This window comes from Plasmodium fragile, assembly GCF_000956335.1.
Source record: "Plasmodium fragile strain nilgiri unplaced genomic scaffold supercont1.23, whole genome shotgun sequence".
NCBI lineage: Eukaryota > Apicomplexa > Aconoidasida > Haemosporida > Plasmodiidae > Plasmodium > Plasmodium fragile.
The window spans coordinates 321,978-332,231 of record NW_012192603.1 but is presented as its reverse complement, the minus strand read 5'-3'; the positions used below and the strand labels follow the sequence as shown (position 1 = coordinate 332,231).

Below are 10,254 nucleotides of genomic sequence, written 5' to 3'. Positions count from 1 at the left end.
AAAAAAAAAAAAAAAAAAAAAAAAAAAAAAAAAAAAAAAAAAAACATGCACAATTTTTTTATGTACAAATAAATAAGATTTTGTAATGATCTAAAGGTTGTTTCCATTTTTTTTTTTTTCTTTTTAATAAATATAAACATGCATACGCCTTTTTCTCTTGATAAATGGGGGTAACATTTATGAAAAAAATATTTGTGCCCATCCAACCCAGACCATTCTCATCCTACATAAGGAACAATAATTTCAACATGCGATGTCAGTCAAAAACCGCTTTCCATAAAAAAGGAACAAGAATATAATACTCTAATTTGCATTAACATATTGTAAGGAAAATCGTCCTAAAATACGTAAAAACAAAACAGGAATTTGCTTCATTCAACCAAATAATTTATACTTTCCCTGTTGTGGAACGTCCAAAAAACAAGTTACACAGAAGTATCCCACAAAATGAGGATAACAGTTGATATGATAAATGATGCTCATCAAACGAAAAATCCAGCCAACGAAAATACTATAGTGTTAAGAGGTAACGAAAAAGAAAAAAAAAAATACAGCTATATTAGTGAAAAAATGCAGTGCCTTCTTGTGAGAACACGTGTATATATATAACAGCTTGAGCCATTCTCCACCGAGTTGTACGTTCAGGATGTATCAGACTGCTCATTATATGTAGTCAAATGATACATAATTGTGTGAAGATGTCCGTGTATATACATACGTATGCCAAAAAAAGGGACAAACTTTGTTGTGCAATTTTGAACCCGTACTTACGCTCTTGTGAATTTCCTTCACCTATTCCTTTTTGCTCCCCCTCCTGCCAACTTTCAGGAAACAAGATAACCGTTATCGAAAACTTGGGAGTGACCAAGGACTACTTCGAATGCATAGACCTGAGTGATAATGAAATTCTTAAGCTAAATAACATCCCTTATCTAGAAAGACTAAAAACCCTAATATTGTGTAACAATAAGATAGCCAGAATAGACAGTGACATTTTTGAAAACATTCCAAATTTGAATTCACTAGTTCTGACAAATAATAAGGTAATATGCACACGCCATGGATGAGCACACTATTGAGGATGAAATATGAATTTGCTCATGATGATATAGGAAATATATTGTGAACAATTCTTTTACAATTCATATGTTAACAAAACGTAAATAGAAAAATTCCGTATTTTCCCCTTTACAGATTGAAAAATTAACCGATTTGAACTCTCTCTTTAAGGCCAAAAACTTAACTAGACTTAGCCTATTAGAAAATGCCGTATCCAAGTAAGTGTGCCTAGCTACACCGAGAGTAACGGAGTCGTAGGCATGCTGTTAAGGCACCCGTTTATTGACGCCCTGTTCTTCCTCCGTATCATTCGCACACCCCCCTTCTTCCTTAACAGGTTGGAAAACTATCGCGAGTATTTAATATACAATTTGCCATCCTTGAGATACCTAGATTTTATAAAAATAAAAATGAAGGATCGGGAAGCCGCACAGGAAGCAATGAAGAACTTCAATCCTGATGAGAACAAAGGTCTGACGCAGGAAAAATGAATTATGAACCATAGGGCATGTATTTCATATGTGCTATATCTTCTCTTTTCCTTTCTACTTTCTGCACCCCATATCGACATTTTCTTATCACCCGCACTATGGCATCTTTTCCGATTTTCACATCAAATAATAATATTAATTTATTTTTTTTTTTTTTTTACAGAAGATGTTGAATCGAGCTGATATTGCGCTGCCACCCAATTTGCCCTTTTTTTCTGTTCACAAATAAGCACACCCATTTGTACGTTATAAATGGAGTAGCAAATTTGGATATCCATTAAATTGCCTCTTTTGTTCTTTTAAACACATATTTCACTCGTATATAATTAAAAAAGGGAGAGGAATAAAACAGATACGCAAATATTACCATTTTGTGTATTCACTGTTGTTCACACGTCCATTCACATCATTTTAATAACTCTCAATTTTATGGGAATACGAACGAAAAGTGATGAGCTAAATGGCTATGTGCGTATATCCACTTACACATAATTTTGTACTCCTTTTTTATATAGTTAAAACAGCTTTTCGTTTTCTTTTTTTCTTTTTTTTTTTTTTTACTGTTCTTTCAACTGCGCCTACGCCCACTTGGCTACATTTCAGAGTTGTCAGGGTATATTATATGTTGCGCAGATATTTTTTTTGTAAAAATTAAGAATTAAATATATGTTCATATAATTATTTGTTTGCTTCTTTCTTACTTTTTTTTTTTTTTTTTTTACTCCTGTCATACTTTAAAAAATAGTGTAAATACCTTTTTTTAAATAGCAAAAACAACGTATTGCATGAAAAATGCACATGGCTAAGGCCTCTTTTTTTGTTTTGTACAAATGAGTTCTTTTTAAGGAGGCTTTTAGTTTATCCCGTCAAGGGGAGCTGTGAGGATTAAATACTTACCTTCACATCTAGCACATCCGCATGCTACTGCTTATTGAGTATTAGTATGCATATACATGAACATGCGTATGGGGCCCTTGCCCATGTGTGCAAAAAATTCACGCACATCCGCACATCATCACAAAAGCATCTCAACACTGGGACGACGAAACAAAATCAAACAAACATTGGGGCACCCAAATTAGATAAAATGGAATGACGCATTGCGTGTTCGCGCTTCTCAAATTGGTTAATCAAGTGTGAATACGGCAAAATTACAGAAACAGATTGCGCACAACTTTTTGCCACATATCGAATGAAGCTTGGTAATGAACACATGAGAGACGCGTGCCAGAGGAGCGAGGTGTCCCCTCTCCAGTAATCACATGCATGTTACCCATGTGCCCATGCCAACAACATATACTAACGCAGACGCATACCCACATAGCGAAACTCGTGTGAACACTCCCACACCATACCCACGTCGTGATGAAACGAAAAAATGACGTAAAACATGAAAAATTTTGTACCATTCGCTTCATGCTTAGCACTCAGTTTTGTCTGCACATGCTTCAAAATAGACAAAATATACAAGCCGAATTTATTCCTTCACTTCCAAAAAAATGTATCCCATAAAAAGTTCAAGCCTAGGTTGCAGACCCTGCTCAATGGTGACAACAGCAGAGGCACCTCGTCTCCCCCGTTGAGTTATGAACAAAATGTAGAAAACGAAGTGGAAATTAGAAAAAAAATAGAAGAAAAAAGAGAAAAAAGGGAACAAATTAAGAAAGAAAATATCTTGTTCATTAATAAGAATTTCAGATATGTAAGCAACAACATACCTATCAACGTTGAAAAGAAATACACATACGAAACGTTTAAATATAGTGACGAAATTCTTTCATATGTCTTTTTTGTAATAAATTTGTTCAAGCATGAACAGTATAAAAATAAAGTATACAAGGAATACTTACAGAATCAGGCTTCCCAGGGAAAATCAAATAGGAACACACACACGAAGGAACTTTTCCCCAGCCATTCCAATGGGACAAACAAATTGTCTGAAAGGAACCAAACACTAGTATCCCATTTTATACAAAAATTTGGAGATAAATTCAAATTCTTTAATACACCAGAAAGAATTCAAAGGGAAGATTGGGCTAATATGATTAAATTAGAACAGGAAGACAAAAATAACTTTTTTAAAAATATAAAAGTCAAAAATGAAAAAACGAAGGAGTACTACTTTGTTATTTATTCCTGCAATTGGCAATATGAATGTATGGCACTGTACAATGCCCTCCATCGCATTTTCCACAATTCTTATAACAATATTTATTTTTATAACATTGCGAATGGTGTAGATGGGAAAGACATACAGGCTCAAGGCGACGCAGATAACGTAGACCAGGGCAGTGAAAAGTCAATCGATGGGGGACATGTAATAACTAAGGAGGATATCGAAATGATAAAAGACATGTACATCAAAGATATGCAAAGTGGTGAAATAACCGATATGGATAAATTACTTAGCAAGGACGAGAACGACAAAAACCATGCAGAAACAGACTCGACGCAGGAAAATTCTAACACGAATCAACCACCCAGTGGGGACAAAGGGAGTAGTCAAACGAAGGATGGGTCGACGGAAGCACAAACAAAGCCGGATGAAAACAAAAAAAAAAGCTTCCAGGAAATAATGGCAGAAGAAAAGAAAAAGCTAGACGAAGAATTCTTTTTATATGGATACTCAAAGTATGAAAACATCGAGCAAATAAAGAAGGAAGAAGAAATGATAAAAGAAACGAAGAGAATTATTCAGGAAGAAAAGTCAAACCAGGAAAAGCTAAACAACGAGAGAGACTTCAAAAATATTCTAAACGATTTCACATTTCATATTAAAAATTATAAAAATATGTACCAATATGATACGGGTGGGGATGGTCAGAAGAAAGACCTGTCAAAAAATACAAGCACAAATCTGAGCGACGAGGAAAGCAGTGAACCTCCTCAAACGTTGTTCCAAGCAAACTCTGCCAACAACCAACCGGTTGAAGAAATGAATGCCAAACAAGAAGTAAACATAAATGTCATTTTTGTTCGTCTAAGCAACAGCACAGTGATAGCGAAGACCAAAAACATAAAGGAAAAAATTAAAAAGAAATGGATTTATTCGCACGAAAAGGAAATCAAATTTTACGAATTAATCCTCTCTGTTATGCTGAATGAAAATATCTATTACAAGGATATACCCCATATGGATATATTCTCTGTAACGTACGACAAGAAAAAATTATTTGACTTTTTTAATCAGGTGAACACAAACTTAAAGCACAGTTTTATTCACAAAAATAATGTGTACGATATTTACAATAACATTATCAATGAGAATATGGATGCCTACAATTTTGACATCCACGATGGGGATAGAATTTCGCAAACAGGAACTACATCGGATGACGATGTGCAAGGGGAAGAGTCTAATCCAAGCGGTGACATTACTGACTCAACCCCAAACGATGATGTCATTTTTGAAGAATTAAGTCTAGATGATGAAGAGGGAGAAGATTCTGGAAATTATGAAGTGATATATGATGGACGAATGAACGATACAAATAACATCGATGAACAACCACAGAGTACGACAACAAATGAAGCCGATAGCGAAGAAGCACATACCGCCTCACCTTCCTCGCCTTTAAAAAAAAAAGACCAAATGCAGTACAATGTTATTAACAAAAAACATAATAAAAAGGAAAGAAGTAAATACGAAACATTGTTTAAAAAAAAATACAATAATATATTTTCCAACACTATTAAAAATAATATTTCTATTGAAAAAATTAGCTCCATATCGAATGTCCAAACACATGCCAATTGTACCATCGACACGTTTAAGAATTATCCCCTGCGTGAAATTTTCCAAAACGTTTCCTCAAATGAAAATTTTAAAATTGATGAAAATTACGTGTACTACTTTAATTATAAAATACCCAAAGAAATATTTCCCTTTATCCTCCAAATGTCCTTAGCCTTCAAATATGAACACACCACACTTTTGATGAATGCCCCCAAAAAGGTGCAGTTCGAGTTCAGAAATGTCTAAGTGCAGGGCGCTACGTGTCCTTCGCCAATAATATAGAGACAGCACGCGCTGTGTATTATCTGTCTCTTTACGCCAGGTGCGCATGGTTAACGGATCACTGATCTGTTTCAAATGCAACTGGCCAATTAGTACCGTCACAATGTGCCTTATGTAGGGGCTTCATTTTTCGAAAGGCAGAAATTGCTCCATGGACGTTTAAACAGTGCGTTATATAAGCACATTATATTGCTTCTTTGACGTCCAAACGTGTTACAAATGTTAGCTTCCAACGCAGCAACCGCTTTGAAGTATTCCCGCAGCAGAAAAAACGTAGAAACAGAGCACAACCATTTGAATAACAACTAAGCGGTGGATAAACCGAGGATGGTGTGGAACCCCTTCACCCCTTCTTTTCCGTAAATCAACGCGTTAGACAAAAAAAAAAAAAAAAAAAAAATTGTAGAAATTTCTGCAAAGTTTTATATTAACAATGCACACATTTGTTTACACTCTATAAAGCTGAATGGGTGCCACTTTTGTTACATTTTTTTTTTTTTCCCATTTGGTCAATTTTCATTTGTCTGATAAAATGGCAATAATTATTGCAGCTTCTACATATTAGTTCCATGTTCGCTGCACACATTTCACATAGCCTACCCCGTCTCGTGGCTCGCTTTGCTTTTTTCTCTAAATTAAATACACCCAACAGGGTAAAACTTTTTAATGCACAATTTAATAGCATTAACAATTATCCATTTTTTATCAATGTGTTGTGTTATATATGAATACATATTTAAAAAAAAAAAAAAAAACAATGTGCAGTCATCCATTTTTTGTAGCCTCGTGCAGCTCCGCTATGTGGAATGGTAAACTTCCATTTGGGAAGCCCAGGGGTTACTCCTACATATGGGCCTCTTTCACAAACAAATATAAAAAGAGTCTGCACGAAAAAGGGAATAATTTATCCCTCGTATGCACAAAGCATGACAAATTATTACTAAGTTACGAATTATATTAGCGTTTGAAACGCGACTCCTAATTCCCTTCGATGTTCTTCTTTTTCAAACTAGCGTACTTAAAAATAGTTGCTAATTCTGTCAATTCTGAGGCAAAACTGTTTTCCTGGCACAGTTGCAAAAATTGGTCAGCATCGACATAATCGGCGTACGTACGTAAAAACACCAAGGACTCTTTTAACAGCTCCTTACTCATGTATGCGTTATTTTCACTTTTTAATTTTATCATTTTTTCACTTAGCATGGAAATTGTTTTATTGGTCAAAAGAAAAACCTTCTGAATGAGCTCATTCTTTTTATCTTCCAATTCTTTTATTAACATTTCATTTTCGTTCTTGGCTTGCTTCCTCTTCAGCTTGCTCTTTTCCACATCCGTGCATTCCTTCCTTATGATTAGATTGTCTATGCTTTCGTAAATCAGTTTGAGCACGTAGTATTCGTCTGCAAAAAAAAAAAAAAAAAACAACAAAAAAACAACGGGATGGAAATCGGTTGTATGCGGGGAATGGACATGGAGAAGCAAATATAAATTTGCAAGTGCTTACGTACGTAAGCCAATATTGGGATAGACCCCTAGCGTATAACTCACCTAAGCTGGAATCCTCCAATTTCACAAAAATAAAATGCATGACGGACAACTCCTGGACGATTTCGTTCTCAAGCAAAATCGCAACAATAGCGTTCAGCAAAATGGAGTTGTTAAAGTAGGCGTACACGATTGACAATAATTCTATTTCAAACTCGAGAACTTTCTCCTCAGATGTTAATACACCCGAATTTTTATAATTCGAAAAAATGACCGCGTGATTTTTGAACGTCTTTTTCAAAGAAGAAACATTTGAAGAATCAAAAAATATGAGAGCCTTAAAAAACAAAATTAAAATACTGTAACTGTTCCAACACTCATCACTATCTGTAAAATCACTTGGAACAATGTAGCCGTCAAAAATGCCGCTATCCAAATTCGTACTTGAAAGGTTATCCCATTGCTGAATATTTTTTTCTACGTTATCAAAATAATGGGGGACTTTGTGTAGACACGTTTTTTCATTTAAATAATTTAAAAACGTTTGAATAAAATTATTAATCGAATCTTTAAATTTGTCCAAAGCCCTCTGCTCAACATCGTTATTATAATCATCCTCTCTGCTCATGTCATAAAATTGATCTTCTATATTGTTAATCTCGTCAATGGAGTACTTCAAAATGGAGTTAAAAATGGCATACTCGTGAAAGGTTTCGTGATCACGATCCACATCACACTTAAAACTGTTGCAGTAGGTAATAACCGATTTGGGAATCAAATTTTCTAACTCGTTTTTATATATTAATGAACACGATTTAAAATAAAAATTTCGTGTCCACTTTCGGCAATATTTTTTTTTCACACTATACATTAAATTGGTGAACTTTTTTAAGTTTTCTCCCATGTCTAGATTTTCCAATTCCTCCTTAAAACTCTGGGAGTCAAAAATGTGTTTATTACCATCAGTTTGGTCATTTTCTGCGTCATCTTCTTCATCTTCACTTTCCTCTTCCTCATGTTCGTCCCTTTCATCTTTTTGCCCTTCATCAGCATCTTCATTTTCTTTACCATCATCCTCCTCATCCGAGCTGTACCTTACGTCCGCTTCAATGCAGAAGGGCATTTTGCAATCCAAGTTTTTCATCGCGTTCAGTGTGCTTTCATTTTTTTTCAGGATGACGGGGTTTCTCTTTGTGCCGGTGCCCGTGGCTCCCTGGTTGTCGCCGTCGTTGGGGTATTCATTAGGGTCTTCATTTGGTTGCACATTTAGCTGCTCATCTGGCTCCTCATTTGGATTTCCATTTAGCTGCTCATGTGCCTCCTCATTTGGATTTCCATTTAGCTGCTCACTCGGCTCCCCCTCGTCTCGTTTCCTCTTCTTCCTGTTTTGGTCGGGCTCCCCTCCTTCTTGGGTATCTTGGCCCATCTTCTGCAGGTTCTCTTCCTGCACTTTTAGAATTTTATTCATGTCATTATACCTCCTTTTAAAAAAGTTTTCCTTGCTCTTCAGAACCTTATTCTCGTAGGCAAAGTAGGACAACATGTATAGACAGAGCTCCATGAACAGATAAAAGGATTCGTTGTCCAACTTCCCAATTTGCTTCAAAACAAATTTAATACATCTGATAATTACACTCCCCAAATTTTTATTTATTAACAATAATCTATGAACAAGGGATATATAAAAGTAGTAATTTTTTTTATTAAATGACGATAGCAACTTGTTGATAATGCATTCGATTAACACATTATTGTATAATTTGCTCTGTAGTTGAACGTACAGGCCTAATATTTTGGAGCTGAATTCAACACTATTGTTATACAGTTCGATGATGTGTAAAATATGCTCTTGCATTAACCACACATCATGCACGTTTTTACTATCTGCATGCTTTGTCTGAAATTTAATTTGAAGACTGAAGATACTCTGCGCGCATTCGTAGTTGGCAAAGAATTCTACATTTGTGCACTTCTCGATAGCCATTGAAAGGGTTATTTCTTTCTTCTTGTAATTCTGTAGTGATGCAACACCAGAGGTGTCTTTACCAGAATTGTTTACATCGTTTTGCAAAGCGTGATCCCCTCCGCCATCCAAATCGTCATCTCCATTTTCTAGAAGAACAATCCTGTGAATATCGGATTCCTGTTCCTCACCAGATACACCATCCTCCAAACCCTCCTTCTTTAAAAATATATTTTGAAATATTTCCTTCTGATAAAACCTATGCGTTGCCACGCTTTTTAAATTATTCTCCACATAATTGTATAGCGCATTTTTCAAATAAAATAACCTATCGTAAAAATTATCACTATGTATAACACTGTTAATGTAGATGTATATATACTCGATAGTCGCCACATCATTATTGTCTAGGTCTATATTATCAATATGCTCTTGTCTTTTTTCAATTAAATCGAAACAGCTAGTAAGCATGTTATCCAAGTCCTCTTTATTCTCATCATATATCTGCTTCGATATATAAAAGAAATTGCTTAAAAACAAATACAATATATTGTCCCCCTTTATAAACTCCTTTTCCTTGTACAATTCGATACACAGTTGGTACAAATTTTTAAATAAATTCAAACATTGAGCAAATGGAAACACATGGCAACAACTTAAAGCGATTATACACCTTATCCATAATAAACAGTGCAGGGAGTTATCCTTTATAAAAACTTCTATATTATGATTTAGCTTCAAAAACAATTGCAGCTTCAGCTTCTCATTATCCTTCGTTATTATGCCCAATATAGTTGCATATATTCCTATCTTCACTGGCATGTAAAAAATGCACTCCAAAATGGCTTCAATGCATTGTGTTATTCTGCTCCTCTGTATTCTTTTACACAAATGAAATATGTCATCACTATCTATTTGCTTATCTCCTATTTTTATTATCTCATTTTTGATAATATGTAGCTCTATCTCCTCCATCGTTGTTTTTCCTAAATGGCTACCGGGCAGAGGGAGCTACCTTCTTAAGGTTGCCTTATACTGTGTATAGAGGGTAGACGTCGCCGTCGAGGTTATGTACTATGTCAGGATAAATAGAAAAGGGGGGGGGGAATATTGGGAAAGAATCCCCACCAAATGGAAAAAAATGCTCGGAATACTCTCAAAAGTATTCACACAAATTTTTATAAAAATAATCCCCCATGTAGGAATAACAAAAAAATAACAGAAAATAGTACTTCACT

The 10,254-nt window shown here is 35.0% G+C and overlaps 3 protein-coding genes across 3 annotated transcripts; 2 read left to right on the top strand and 1 right to left on the bottom strand.

Moving 5' to 3' along the window:
- Positions 1 to 447: 447 nt before the first annotated feature.
- Positions 448 to 1,550, top strand: AK88_02425 (uncharacterized protein; the record flags this gene model as incomplete). Its single annotated transcript, XM_012480056.1, has 4 exons — positions 448 to 526; positions 829 to 1,043; positions 1,195 to 1,277; positions 1,397 to 1,550. The coding sequence occupies 4 exons, from the start codon at positions 448 to 450 to the stop codon at positions 1,548 to 1,550; spliced, it is 531 nt and encodes a 176-aa protein (XP_012335479.1).
- A 1,390-nt stretch (positions 1,551 to 2,940) lies between these two features.
- AK88_02424 (uncharacterized protein) lies at positions 2,941 to 5,532 on the top strand (the record flags this gene model as incomplete). The annotated part of the gene is made up of 1 exon (XM_012480055.1): positions 2,941 to 5,532. One exon carries the CDS (start codon positions 2,941 to 2,943, stop codon positions 5,530 to 5,532), a length of 2,592 nt encoding a protein of 863 aa, XP_012335478.1.
- Positions 5,533 to 6,546: 1,014 nt separating this feature from the next.
- Positions 6,547 to 9,991, bottom strand: AK88_02423 (uncharacterized protein; the record flags this gene model as incomplete). Its single annotated transcript, XM_012480054.1, has 2 exons — positions 6,547 to 6,968; positions 7,117 to 9,991. The coding sequence occupies 2 exons, from the start codon at positions 9,989 to 9,991 to the stop codon at positions 6,547 to 6,549; spliced, it is 3,297 nt and encodes a 1,098-aa protein (XP_012335477.1).
- Between the last annotated feature and the right edge of the window lie 263 nt (positions 9,992 to 10,254).